The sequence below is a fragment of the Canis aureus genome, chromosome 3, assembly GCF_053574225.1.
Source record: "Canis aureus isolate CA01 chromosome 3, VMU_Caureus_v.1.0, whole genome shotgun sequence".
Taxonomy (NCBI): Eukaryota; Metazoa; Chordata; class Mammalia; order Carnivora; family Canidae; genus Canis; species Canis aureus.
Window position 1 is genome coordinate 79,393,001 of NC_135613.1, and position 15,768 is coordinate 79,408,768.

Genomic DNA, 15,768 nt, shown 5'->3' on the forward strand with positions numbered 1-15,768 from the left:
CTGAAAACAATTTCATCAGAGATTACTTTCCCAAAGGAATACGAAATGTTGGTTTATACCCTTGATATAGCTTGACTTGGCTTGTGGAGACAATTACTTTAACAAACATTTATCCAGTACTATTAAAAGAAAAATCATTGTGAAAAAAATTACTGTCATTATTAAGTCTTGAATACCCAGCAATGTACCTGACACAGAACCCTTCTACTGACTTCTGGCTGCCAAGATCCAAAACACTATATAAGTATATCCTTATTAATTTCTCACAATCAGGACATTCACTTTAAATATAAGTTGCTCACAGAGGCAGTATGTTTCAGAGCCCATGTGCTTAGTTCTGTCTGGCTCCACTAGAGCCTATTTTGTATCCACTAGACTAAGCTTCCTCTTGATGAGAGCTACTGAAAATCTATGAAGTTAGGGTCATTGCCTCCTTGGATCTGGAAAACTCTTGGAAAGTAACAAATAAATATGCAACGACTTTAATAAAAAGAAGTGATTAAATTAAGGAAAGATTAACACAAAGGGTTATCATAACTTAGGGTAGAACATTTCATAACTTATTCATATCCCAATTCATTCTAGGAATAATTGCACTACATCTAGAAAGTAGACTTCTCTGATCCCTAACCCTCTCTTCCCACGGAGTATAGGTTTAATGGTAACATTACGTATTAGGTAAATGCTCCCAAACTCTGCCAAGAACAGATTTTTTCTAAATTACTAACTGGCCAAAACTCCCTTTGACTGTCCCTGTCTTCCACCCACTTTTCTTGGAGGACTACTCTGGTGGCTTCCTAGCTTTTGGTGCTCTCAAACGGTATGCTAGTGGATCAGATTCTGGATGTCCAGGGACACATCCAAATTTGTTCTTCCTCTTCAGTTTGCTTTTGTCTTTTTCTATTTTCTACTCTCCATGCCAGCTTCTGCCTTGACTAAAATTGACTATCCTATGACTTGATCTCTTAGAGCTATAGTTACTTTAATACCAAGCCCCCACACTAACAGAATTTTAGACCTGAGGCGATGTGGGAAATTGTCAAATCCAGTATTTCTCAAACCTGGCTAAGCACCCCAATTACCTAGAGTGTTTATTAGAAAGAAATTCTGGGGATCCCTGGGTGGTGCAGCGGTTTAGCGCCTGCCTTTGGCCCAGGGCGCGATCCTGGAGACCCGGGATCGAATCCCACGTCGGGCTCCCGGTGCATGGAGCCTGCTTCTCCCTCTGCCTCTCTCTCTCTCTCTCTCTCTCTCTCTGTGACTATCATAAGTAAACAAAAATTTTAAAAATACTTTTAGAAAGAAATTCTGGGCTCACGACCCAACCTTCTGAATCACAATCTGTATGGCTATGAGTACAATAGCTGTATTTTTTTAATCTTCCCTGGTGATTATAATGCCAGCAATTTATGAATCTCCAGAATGAATAGTTACACCCATCTTACATACAAAATCATTAAGAAGATCCCAAGAAGTAAAGCCATTTGTCCAAGGTCACAGATCTAATTTAGGTCTCCAGGTTTCCAGCTTCTTCTAGTCCATGGGCCTGTATGCCCTCCTGCTTGGCTGGAATGCAAAGAAAAAGTCATTTAAAAGTAAGAAATCAGACTTTGGATTTCAGATGTAAAGGAGTAGCTGATATCACACTACTACCCTCTTACCATAAACTACTACAATATCGGAAAAAATACATAAAGCATCTATTTGAAAACTTTGAGAAGCAGACAGCACAGGGATGAAACTTAAGAGAAGGCAAGAAAATGTAGTAACTACCACATTTCTCTAGGCAATTTCCAAATCAAGCATAGTGAGATGGAGCCCAAGCAGGTGACAGCAGTCTCTACTACTAGAATAAAGACCAGTATTCATGAATGCCAGGACAGCTGGAATCTGTGAGACAAGGCATGGAGAGGAAAATGTCAAAGAGAAGAACCCTCAGTCATGTCCATTGAGGACTCCTTTGAGTTCTTAGCTGAACTCTAAACTTCGTACATGTGCATGGCAAGACTCCAGATGTCTAGGATACAACAGCTGTTTGGAATCTAGGAACTGAATAGAGGTCACAGAGCATGCACAGTCCTGGGGAGCTATTAGATGTCTGGCTTAGTGAGAGTGGAGAAACTTTGGTGAACAAACTAGACATTAAGATGAACCCCCTGAAATCCATACCTAAGAGTGAGGACTAAGCCATCAGGCTAAGGGCAAAATGGAACTAGACTCATCATAACAAAGACTAATCCAGATCTCAACAAGATCACGGTGATCTGCTAGTAAATTAACTGCATCTCCAAACAAAATGCAACAATCTATACAGAAGAATAACATAATCCAGTCTCTACAATATATTCACAATTCCAGCATTATAAAATAAAAAATTATGAGAAATATAAAGAAGCAAGATAATATGACCCATCATCAAGAAGTAAAAATATTCCGTAAAAGCAGATCCCCATGTCCTGAATGCTGCAATTAATGAACAAAGAGTTTAAAATAACTACTGATGGGGGAGCAGAGGACTAGCTGAGGACAAAGCACAGATCCAGGGCAGCACATTGACAAGTCCTTGAAATAGACAGAGGGACATTCCTCTACAGACTCAACTGCTTCAATGTTCATACTTTGCTAAGGGCAAAATCAATCTTAGCCTGACCCCCAGGATCCTGGAAGTCTACTTTAACATATAAAAATTCCTTTAGGAACTTCCTTTATCTCTAAACCCCCCAAGATACATGTTGACAATCATCCCCCAAGCACATGGCCCACCAATAGACAGACAGCTGAAGGGTCTCATGACTAAGGTTTTATTAGATGGTAATAAATGAACTTTTCCCAATAATAGCTAGCCCTCTCAAGATCCTGGAAACCTTGCTTCCAAAATTCCTTTGAGAGTATGCTATCCTCAAACCACTCCCAACTCCCAGGTATATAATCAGCCACTCCTCACAGGCCAGGGCAGCAGCTCTTCCTGCCATTGGGCCCTGTCCCCATGCTTTAACAAAACCACCATTTTGCACCAAAGACATCTCAAGAATTCTTTCTTAGTTGTCGGCTCTGGACCTCACCTATATTCCAAAACTTCATCAACTACTATAACCATTTACTGAAATTTAGACAAAAAGAAATACTAAATTGACTAACAGATGGAAAACCCCAACATATTTATTTTTAAAAAATAAAATAAAGGAAAATTACAAAAAAATCTTCAAAACTGACAATATTGGAAATAAGGAAGGCTGATTTCTTAGCAGACCGGCACAGCCAAAGAAAGAATCATTGAAAGCAAAATAGATCAACAATAATCCATATTCAAATAATATAGAGAAAAAAATAATAAAAAGGAATATAGCAACCAAAATATTTAGGACAATGCTAAATGGTCCAACATATATGTAATTAGAGTTTCAACAGGTGAATAGGTGAGAACTGTGAGAAAGAAGATTTTTTAAAATAATAGATGAGATGATCATATTGTTTTATCCTTTCTCTTATTGATGTGATGTACCACCTTGCTTGATTTATGAATATTGAAACACCCCTTGCATCCCTGAAATAAATCCTATTTAACTGCAATGAATAATTTTTTAATTTTTTGTTGGACTTCGTTTACTAATATTTTGTTTAGGATTTTTGGATCTCTGTTCATCAGAGATACTGGCCTGTAGTTCTCCTTTTTCTGTAGTATCTTTATCTGTTTTGGTTTCAGGGTAATGCTGGCCTCATAGAATGAATCTGGAAGCTTTTCTTACTCTTCTACTTTTTGCAATAGTTTAAGAACAGGTATAAACTATTCTTTAAATGTTTAGTAGAATTCACCTGTAATGCCATCTGGCCCTGGATTTGTGTATATTAGAAGTTATTTTTATTTCTAGTAATTAGCCTGTTCAAATTTATTTCCTTCTGATCTAGTTTTAGAAAGTTGTGTATTCTAGAAGTTTATCTGTTTCTTCAAGATCATCCAATTTGCCGGCATATTCTTTTTCATAATTATCTTTTATAATCTTTTGTATGTCTGTGGTGTCAGTGTTATTTCTTTTCCCTCATTTCTAATTTTATTTATTTGGATTCTCTCTCTCTTTTTCTTAATGAGACTGGTTAAAGGTTTATCCAATTTTGTTGATCTTTTCAAAGAACTTTCTCCTAGTTTAATTTATCTGTTCTATTGGTTTTTTAAATCTCTATTGTATTTATTTCTACTCTAATCTATTAATTCCTTCCTTCTCCCAGCTTTGTTTGTCCTTTTTCTAGCTCCTTTAGGTGTAATTTGGATTGTTTATTTGAGATTGTTCTTGCTTCTTGAGTAGACCTGTATTGCTATACATCCCAAAGATGTAGAACATTTGGAGTATTGGTGTTTTCGTTTTTGTTTTTCTTCATGTATTTTTTTTCTCCCACAGTTTCTTGGTTGACCCACTCATTTGTTAGTAACATGTTGTTCAAGCTTCATGTATTTGTGTTCTTTCTAGATTTTTTTCTTGTGATCAATTTCAAGTTTTATACCATTGTGATTGGAAAAGATGTATGATATGATTTTAATCTCTTTTAATTTATTGAGATTTGTTTTGTGCCCTAACACATGATCTATCCTGAAAAATGTTCCTCAAGTACTTGAAAAAAATGTATAATCTGCTGTTTAGGGATGGAATGTTCTGTATAAATCTGTTAGTCCATCAAGCCTAGTATGTCATTCAAAGCCAATATTTCCTTATTGATTTTCTGTGAATGACCTAACCAGTCATCCTACTGGATTCTACTGCCTAGAGAGAAAGGGTAGATGTGGTTGTTACTCATTTTCTTGCCTTCTCTTAAGAATTTGTTACTCATTTTCTTGCCTTCTCTTAAGAATTTCTGTAGATCATCTATCCTTTGATCCTGTTACTTTAAAACAACTATGTACATATTTTGTCTAGTTTTTAATTGCTTTTGGTAAGATGGCAAGTCCCATGTAAGTTATTTGCCATGACCAAAACCAGAAATCATAAGTATTTATTTAACTTAATTTGGCTAGCCTTTTACGGAGTTCCAAAGCCTAGAAGGAAGAGCAAGGAAAGACCAAGAGAAACAAAAGAATATACTCATGAGAATATATGCCTGGAATATGGTAAGCACTCAGAGTAAATGATAAGTAATAATATTCATAATGCTTCATGTTCAAGAATACTTGCAGCATATTCAGATTACTAAAGAATATATTTTTATGAATGTTCCTATTGAATATGTCATTTTTTTTAAGATTTTATTTATTTATTCATGAGAGACACAGAGAGAGAGGCAGAGACACAGGCAGAGGGAGAAGCAGGCTTCATGCAGGGAACCCGACTCGGAACTTGAACCCAGGTCTCCAGGATCACACACTGGGCTGAAGGTGGCGCTAAACCACTGAGCCACCAGGGCTGCCCAAGAATATGTCATCTTTGACATATACCAAAAATATATTTTTTTCCAAAGATAAATTCAACAAATATATCCTACTTCTGTAAATATTCTTCAAATTATTATTCTCTTAATATAAATAATGACATAGATGAGATGAACACTGGGTGTTATGCTATATGTTGGCAAATTTAATTTAAATAAAATTAAATAAATTTAATATATATATGTAAATAATGAAAAAACATGTGGAAAATCTTGGAGGATTTGGGGAAGACTGTGTCATGGTTTTTTAGTCTTCCTGGATACTCCCATCAAAAAAAAAAAAAAAAAAAAAAAAAAAACAGCACAACTAAATAGCAAAGAGGAATCCCATTAACAATGTCAATGACAAAAATAAGGGATATGTTATCCCCTTTACCTCCAAACATAAGCAGATGGGCACAAACCAGCAAAAGCTTAAAATCTGCTTAGTATCAGCATCTGTGCAGGAAGAAACAGAAGGATGCGACAGGACATCTGGCAAACCTGAAATCCAAAACAACTAATCAGTATTCCAAGTAACTCTCAAAGGCCAATTTGAAAATAGCACCTAAGACTGGAAGGGATTTTGCATTCTCCAATAGTGGGTGAATTTAAATGTCTCCATACTAAGATCTGAAGGGGCTACAGTTTGTGCACTATGAACTCTCAAAATAAAGCAACCAAAGCTCTTTACAAGAACAGGAATAAAACCCAAACTAAACAGAACAAATAGAGATAAAAGAAAAAAAGGTCCAGATAAAGGTAGAAAGGGGACAGAGCCAGGAGATCTCAGACAGCAAGTCATCATGTTTTTTCAGCACCTCACAAAAGCAAAAGAATAGAGAATTCTACATGGATAAAGTTAGAAAAAAAACTAATTTGATATAAAAAATGAGCAATAGAAAAGAATCAAAGAAATTCCATATAAAATTATAAGCAAACCAGAGAGACATACTGTTGTTAGTCTGCTTAGGATGCCATAACAAAATGCCACAGAATGGGTCACTTAAGCAACAGAAATATATTTTTTCACAGTTCTGGAATTCAGAGTCCCTACATTGGTGATTTCTGGTGAGGACTCCTCCTGGCTTACAGATGGCTGCCTTTTCAGTGTGTCCTCAAATTGGGAAGAGAGTGAGCACTGGTGCTACTTCCTTGTCTTAAGAATGGCACCAGCCCTCTCAGATTAGGACCCCACACTTACAGTCTCTCATAACCTTTATCACCTCCTTATATACATTCTGTCTCAGAATACAGTCACATTGAGGGTTAAGGCTTCAACATAGAAATTTGGGGGTTGAGGGAACACAACTAAGTCCATTGACTACACATAAATGATAATATTACATATAATACAAATATTATTTCAAAACAAATTAAGGGATCCCTGGGTGGCGCAGCGGTTTGGCGCCTGCCTTTGGCCCAGGGCCCGATCCTGGAGACCCGGGATCGAATCCCACGTCGGGCTCCCGGTGCATGGAGCCTGCTTCTCCCTCTGCCTGTGTCTCTGCCTCTCTCTCTCTCTCTCTGTGACTATCACAAAAATAAATAAATAAATAAATAAATAAATAAATAAATAAATAAATAAATAAATAAATAAATCTTCAAAACAAATTAAAACACATGAAAATGTTACAAGACATGAAAGAACAACAAAAGTCAGAATTAGAAAAACTTATAAATCAGGCAACAGAACCCAAGAAATTATTAGGAATAAAAGAAAAAATAACTTAAGAAATATGACAGAATTAGAAGTAGCAGAAGAGCGAATAAACACAACAGATAATACCTGAGGAGAAATAGAAGGTAAAAAAGAGGGGGTAAGAAAAAGGGAGGGAGATTCTGAAAAAGGTTTGTGGGAAAGCAGCAAATTTAGACACCAAACAGAAAAGATCTAATCCAAATAGAGTAGAAGCTCCAAAAGAGATAATCAAAGCAAGGGACGGAACAGATAACAAAGACTAGAATTCGTGGATCTTTTCCTAGTGTCAAAAAAATTTTTTTGAAGTGATATATTGAAAAGAATTGTTACACCTAAGAAAATTGCCCCAAAACAAGTATCAAAACATATCCCAGTGAAATTGTTGGCCTTTTTAAATAAGAAATCCTTTGAGAACGTAACCCCAAATTTCCTGGTTCTTTCTGAAAAGACTTAGAAATAATAACCAAGCCAGAAGCAATGATCCTCTCTAGCACCTAATTACTGGTCTTGAAATACCATTTCACCACTAAAAGAAAATATGCTTCCTGGAGAAATGATTGGTTCAGGTCAAAAGAATGAAATGTATGAGATGACCTCGGAACATCTTGTCATATCAGATAAAAATTAGTATTAGAGACTAGTAACATTCTGTCAAAGACTCAAGAGACAAACTGAAGAGAATTCCACAGGCCAAAGACAGAAAATTTTGAGCAAGGAAAGGATAATAACATTACGTGTAATGACACATAAAATATATTTAAGTTGATGAGAATATAATGATTCTAAAGAAAAATACCTGGTTACCTTTGCAAGATAGTAAGAAACCAAATCATTATTTTGAAAATCAGAAAATGAAGGTCATGTAAGTGTTTTTATCTGAAGTATGGGTGGATAATGAACCTGCTGCATATGAGATAAAATTGCATTGAACTAAATGTACACACACACACAAATGAGTACAAGTAAAATGGAAATCTGAATGAAATCCATGAATTGTGCATGGCAGAATGCATATGCAGTATTGTGGTGTCGCACTATAATTTTGAAAAATGTTACCATTGGGGAAAACCGCATGAAGAGTACACAGGATCTCTCTACATTATTTCTTTCAACTGCATATGACTCTGTGACTATCTCAATATAAAAAGTTTAAAAATCTTCATTTGCAACATTTTCATGGGTAAGATATTGCTGAATATAATCTCTAAAACTAAATTTTCTTATGAACATATTCCCTTTATGCATGAGGAGTTCTTAGAACTCTACCTCTTATGTCCCTCAGCCTCCCGCCCTTCTACAGTGGCCATCGACAAGCACAGCAACAGGGTGACAAGCTCAGTGTTGCTTATAAAGTTAACATCTCTTTACTGAACTTCTGCTTGGTTTTAGTAAAATATTTTAATTTGCTTTAGAAACATTTCAAATAAACATTTTCAGTCTATATGCCTACTGAAGAACAATGTTGAGTAGTAACCAAAATGGTAGTAACCAATGATGATGGTAATGACAAGTGGTAGTGGTGGTGGTGCTAGTGAGGATGGTGGGGTTGTTGGCTATAAGATATTTGAATATTGGCATTAGACTCTAAGTTTCCCAACCTGAAGATGACTCCAAATAAAAGGAAAATTAACACACCTGGGAGACAAACATGCTTCCCAGCACAGGCGTAAACCAAGACGCTAATTGCTCCTCCAACAAGGACTCCAGGCTCCGAAATGACTGCATCCCAGGAGGTTCTGCCCATGTGTTATATAAACAGACCCCCAGTCTCCCAGTCTCGGTGACCCCATAACCGTGCTGGCCCCTCAGAATACATTTAGGACTAGATATGAATCTCTATGGTTCTCTCCTTTCTTGATGTTTATTTCCTGACTACTGAAACCAAGGCATCCCCTAAAATTTCTAAGGGACCATTTTGGTTTTTTCTCACCGCAGGTATTTAATTTCATACTTAAAGCAATTGAGAGAAATATTTCTTCTATGAACTCCTAGTTCTAATGCAGGCTTTATTTCTAACCACTTGTCTACCTTCATCTCTAAGCATTTTTTCTTTGTGTGCTGTGTTCTCGTCGGCAGCAATCCCAAGCCTCTGATGGTCTGGTAACGCTAGAGGTAATCATTGTAGTAACTGATATCAAATATATGGACCATGTTTGCTTATTTTATATCATTAAATGATTATGGGAGTAAAAAATTAACTCTGTGTTGTCTAGGATTTTCACCATCTGCACCACACTGGTGTTTGCACTGCTTTGTTTCGTTTTTGTTTTTTAAAGATTTTATTTATTTATTTCGAGAGCAAGAGAGAGCATGAGTAAGGGGGAGGGGCAGAGAGCCCAACATGGGGCTCCATCCTAGGACCCCAGGATCATGACCTGAGGCAAAGGCAAATGTTTAACCAACTAAGTCAACCAGGTGCCCCTCTGCACTGCTTTGTAAAGCACTTTGATTTCTGGTAATGATATATTCAAGGTGATTTTCTATGTTTCTTATTGTTTTAAGAGGTGAAAAATTGGGTACAAAGAGATATGTAAGATTTATTTTTAATCTATTGTTATCTAGAAGACATTCGTTTTCTCTTTATAGTAAATGGGAAAAAAACTTAGCTACTTCTGAAACTAGTTATTGTGAAGTGTCGTACCACCAATAACATATGAAGTTTACAATGTACTGCAGATTTTCTTGACTTCACACCACATCTTAAGGATTTAAAGACTCTTATATCTAAGAAAAGAAATAGGGTTAGTGCCAGAATTATTATTATTATAGGAATCAAATGAGACAATATATTATAAAGTACTTTAAAAAATCAGGTTACAAATGTTTTGTAAAAAATTTTTTTGAAAAAAAAATTTTTGTGTTATAAAATTTTATTTTATATAATTTTATATAAATAAATTATAATTTATATATAATTTTTATTTTATATATAAATATATTTTTATTTAATTTTATATAAATAAATTATATTTATATATAATTTTGTTATAAAAAATTTTGTGTTATATATAATTTAATTAATTAATTAATTAATAATATATATAATTTTCAAAAATTATATATTATTAAATTATATATTATATATATAAATTATATATACATATATATAAAATTTAGAAAGCTAGCCACTGCCAATATTAGTCTCCAAGTAGCAGGGAAATGGTGTGGTTTTACTTTTGTTTATTTGTAGTTCTTTTTCTTTAAGAGTTATTTATTTGAGATAGAGAGACGGAGAGTGGGAGGGAGGGGCAAAAGGAGAGAGAGAATCCCAGGCAGGCTCTATGCCCAGCGCAGAGCCTGACCCTGACACGGGGCTCCATCTCACAACCTGGAGATCATGACCTGAGCTGAAATCAAGAGGCGGACACTTAACTGACTGAGCCACCTAAGTGCCCATGCTTATTTATATTTTTAATTTTCTACAGTGCATATATATTGCCTTTGTAATTTTTTAAATGCACCTGAAATTAGCAATGAAATAATCTCCAAAATTTCAATAAGTTAAGTTTATTAAATAGTAATAAAATGCTACCCAAAGATAAGCTACACCAAAACAATACAGTTTTTTTAAATTATTTATTCATGACAGACACAGAGAGAGAAGCAGAAACACAGGCAGAGGGAGAAGCAGGCTCCCTGCAGGGAGCTCCATGCAGAACTCGATCCCAGGACCCCAGGATCATGCCCTGGGCCGAAGGCAGAGGCTCAACCACTGAGCCACCCAGGAGCCCCAACAATACAGTTTAATGGAAACAAAACAGATAGTAGTCAGAAGTCCTGGGTTATAGCCCAGTTCTGCCTCTATTAACTATACAATTTAGGGTAATGTTTAGAGCTCCAATTTATTGGAGAATGAAAAAAATAATGTAACATTCCTCTTTCTCATATGCTATGCACAAGCTAAGACATCAAGTGTAAAGCATTTTCAACCTCCACGTTGCTTAGAGCTGTAGAGTGTGGACATACAAGGCTGCACACTTGGGCTACAAACAAGCTCATGATCAGGCAAGAACAGAATTTGAGTTCTAAGTCACTGATTGTTAGTATGTTCCAAGCAAGTCACTGAAGGTCTGGCCCTTCTGTATTCTCAAGAGGAAAATGGAAATAAGGGGCACCTGGGTGGCTCAGTTGGTTAAGCATCTCCCTTGGGCTCAGGTTATGATCCCAGAATCCTGGGATCTAGCCCCACATCAGGTTCCTTGCTCAGTGGGGAGCCTGCTTTTCTCTCTCCCTCTGCCCGCCACTCGCTCCCCCTGCTTGTTCGCTCGCTCTCTCTCCCTCTCTCAAATAAATAAATAAATCTTAAAAAAAAAAAAAAAAAGGAAAACAGAAATAAGAATCCTACTCAGAACACATTTCTCCTCATACCCAAAATTTTAGAAGTTAGAGATTGACCTTTAAAGGGCATTATACAAAAGTTAGTAATTATAAGAGGACACAATAAAAAGAGGAAGAACTTAAGTTTTTTTTCCTAAGAGATATATCTTAGAGATGGGCCATCTATAAGTATCATGCCCAGCAAGGATGATCCATGCTTCTTAGGGACATGTTGACAATTTGAGTGCCTTGTCATTAGGGAGATCATGGGGCCTGGTTTCATATTACAATCTGAAAATCATCATGGTAACAATAATGGCCTTTGGGCACTTACCCTGTACTATATTATGTGCCAGTGTCCACACTGCCCCACGGGTCTATTAAATCTGAATCTCTGTGGGTGGAGCGTAGGCATGGAGACTTCCAAACATTCCAGGTGATTACAGTGTACAGTCAGTGTTGAGAACCACTGTCTTAGAGCCTCAAGTCCAGTGAAAAAGTAAAGCCAAATTCCAGACACCTGACGACACTTTTATGGGAACTGAATGCTTTGAAAAAATATTTCTAAATGTGCATTATCCTATGTCATTTTTACAACTACCTTTGAAATTGATAAAACTGATTTCTTCGTCCATAAAAAACATCTTGGGACGCAAGGACTCCATCAGAGGCAAGGAAAAACTATGTCGCCCAGCAGTTTGCAAAAACCAGGGGAGACACAGACTTGGGCTACAAATTGAAGTAACTCTGTCAGGAAAGGATCGGGCTGGAGGTTTAAATAGGCAAAAACCTAGGGCAAGCTCTGTGCCCTTTATGGACATGGGTCAGACCCAGGTCCCAAGCTGCAAGTTTCCGGAGTGGGGGGACAAGCAGGATACACAGCTCCCTATTTCTGATAGCAGTTTGAGGGTGTGGCTCCTGCTGGAGAGCATGACAGGATGTGTTGTGCATAGTTTTTTTCAAAACTGTTGCTGAATTTTGTGCAAGCTTGTCATCTCAGGCTGTGCCGACTGGTTTTGTTCCCCGTGGTCATTCGCCTGATTAAATTTTTAGTTTTTCTCCCTTGACATGAGGGCACCCATCTCGCCTATCAGCCTTTACTGTCTAATTACTGGGGCCTTTTGTTCTCATCTTCATCTTTCAGATACAGAAACTGACTTGTCATTTGGTGATATAGTCGTAACTACTGTACTACCCTGACACTGTGTCAGTTTGAGATGGGTATTTTTGCATTTACATTCAGAGACTATTTGGGAATTGCACAGATGACAGGGAAATTTTATTTTTGAAGCAAAATGCATCTCCAAGTACAAAATATGAAATATGCTGCTTGTTACCTATAGGATGGAGGCTCTCAAACCTGAGCGTGCCTCGGCATCATGTGGAAAAAGGGTTAAACCCAGATTGCTGACCACATCCCCAGGCCTTCTGACTTGGTCAGTCCCAGTGAGGCCTGAGAGTTTGCATCTCTAACAGGATGCTAATGCTGCCGGTCCAGGGAATACACTTTAAGAAGCATCACTAAAGGATATTTCAGAAACATGAAAGTGGTAAAAGTCCTAGATCGTGGCCCCTTTTTCCTTTCATCCTCATGATCTTCGAAACACCCAAAAGGCTGATCTTTCTCCCAGCAAACAGCAAGATGAGGGAGGACTCATCAAGAAACAGCCCAGGATCCCCCAACTGACCCCAAATGCTCAAAACTAGCTTCACCCAAAAGTCCAAGATGCAGCCTTTCATGGACTTCTCTCCTATCCTCACAGGGCTCCCAAACACAGAAGAATGGCTGCAGAAAATCACTCAACAGTGACCGAGTTCATTCTCAGGGGCTTGACAAGTCAGCCAGATCTCCAGCTCCCACTTCTCCTCCTCTTCCTTGGGATCTACTTGGTCACCGTGATGGGGAACCTGGGCATGTTCACACTGATTTGTCTGAATGCTCAGCTTCACACCCCCATGTACTACTTCCTCAGCAACCTGTCACTTGTGGATCTCTGCTACTCCTCTGCCATTACCCCTAAAATGTTGGTGAACTTTGTGTCAGAGAAGAACATCATCTCCTATTCAGGGTGCATGTCACAGCTCTACTTCTTCCTACTGTTTGTCATTGCTGAGTGTTACATGCTGACAGTGATGGCCTATGACCGCTATGTCGCCATCTGCAGCCCTTTGCTCTACAATGTCATCATGAGTCATCAAGTCTGCTCCCTGCTGGTGGCTGTGGTCTATGCCATGGGGCTCATTGGCTCAACAATAGAGACTGGCCTCATGTTAAAACTGTCCTATTGTGAGCTCCTCATCAGCCATTACTTCTGTGACATCCTCCCTCTCATGAAGCTCTCCTGCTCTAGCACCTACGATATTGAGATGACAGTCTTCTTTTTGGCCGGATTTAACATCATACTCACCAGTTTAACAGTCCTTGTTTCCTATGCCTTCATCCTCTCCAGCATCCTCCGCATCAGCACCACAGAGGGCAGGTCCAAAGCCTTCAGCACCTGCAGCTCCCACCTTGCTGCTGTGGGGATGTTCTACGGGTCTACTGCGTTCATGTACCTGAAACCCTCCACGGCCAGTTCCCTGGCCCAGGAGAACATAGCCTCTGTGTTCTACACTACAGTGATTCCCATGCTGAACCCCCTGATCTACAGCTTGAGGAATAAGGAGGTAAAGGCTGCTTTGCAGAAAACACTGAGGAGAAAAATGTTCTGAGGTCAATGTTATTCTTGCTTGATTTTAAAATTGGTTTAATACCAGAGGGAAGCCCCCTGAATGCTTATCCAACTGTGATGGGAAATAGGTGCTTGGCTTCATGGTTGAATGAATGCATCCTTCCCTTGTTCCCCTTTCCTTCCCTCCCTTTCTGGACTCTCATTTCTATTTGAAATCAAATGATTTCAAGTTCATGTTTTCTTTCATTTGAGATCCATTTTCTCTGTGTGAACCCTTTGGTAAACATTTACTATCTTAACTGTAATTTAACATAAATGTTAAACTTTCAGCATTGAGTTTGAAAGTCATCCATGTTTTATTACCTTCCCTACAGAAAATATTACTCAACCCAATTATTTTTTTGTGCCCGGAAGTACACAAGGCAAAGAAAGGTGAGTGTGAAAATCACCAAGAAGTGAGACACAGTTCCTTGCTCATCCAGATCTCCTCTTTCTTCATTCCTCTCTACTTGCTCCTGCCCAGAACCTCTACATGCCCCATTTATATAACTTCATAGTAACAGTAAAAATAGTAAGAGCCAGTCATATGTTTTGAGATGCTTACTCTGAGCCACGCAACTCCCCTAAATGCTTTGTGTGCATTATTTCTTTTTTTAAGATTTTATTTATTTATTCATGAGAGACACACAAGAGACACAAAGAGAGAGGCAGAGACACAGGCATAGAGAGAAGCAGGCCATGCAGGGAGCCCAGTGTGGGACTCAATCCCGGGATTCCAGGATCACGCTCTGGGCCGAAGGTGGGCGCTAAACCACTGAGCCACCCAGGGATCCCCCTGTATGCATTATTTCAATTATACCTCACAACACACAGGTACCACTGTTATCCTTATCTCACAGATGTGGACACTTGGTTCAGTAACTTGCTAAGGTCACATAGCTGGCAAACAAACAACACTGGGGTCTAAGTCCAGGTAACTCAGAGCCCGCAGTTTTGGCTCTCACACATTTTCCCTTCAGCTTTGGGCCAACACTCCCTTGGAACAGCCTGTTAAGCTTGACATAATGCTCCTTTTTCAGTTTCAGATACTTCCAAAAGATAATTTCTCAAGTCCCCCCTTTTATCACCTGCCCTAGCATCTTTCCCACTATAGACAACTTCTTCAAGAGGACTAAGGAAGGACTACACTAGAGTGACCAACTTCACCAGTTTGCCACTGAAAGGCCTCCATCTTGGGAAATCTCTCAGTCCCAGACAAAGGAGGATGATGGGTCACCCTCAATTATACATTACTGCAAAATCTCTTGTCCTGCTTAAATAACTAATAGACCTACTATAAGTCTCCATCAGAAATCCAGTGGCCACAGGACAAAGTTTCTCCCTGCTGCCCTTGCTTATATTGGTATCAAGAACAAAGGGGTTAGGTTCAGCAGCCTGACCTAGGGCAAAGGATTTATGGACATCCTCTTGTCATTTATAGCTATGTTTGGTATGCTATTGTATCAAGCAGTGGTTTATTATGAAAAACAGAAATAACTCTAGTTTTCTCAAGCAGAAAGGAATCTAATACAGGAAACTAGTTGCTTACAGATTTTTGAATGACTGGAGAAGGGGTGAGGTGGTCCTCAGAGTGACTCCACAGTAGACATGATCTAGAGGTCCTATTGCCACTCTCCCTGCTTC

General features: G+C 38.2%; 1 protein-coding gene across 1 annotated transcript; it reads left to right on the forward strand.

The window, feature by feature from the left end:
- The first annotated feature begins 13,195 nt into the window (after positions 1-13,195).
- OR8A1 (olfactory receptor family 8 subfamily A member 1) lies at positions 13,196-14,125 on the forward strand. The gene has a single exon (XM_077893976.1). The coding sequence runs from the start codon at positions 13,196-13,198 to the stop codon at positions 14,123-14,125; it is 930 nt and encodes a 309-aa protein (XP_077750102.1).
- Positions 14,126-15,768: the final 1,643 nt, after the last annotated feature.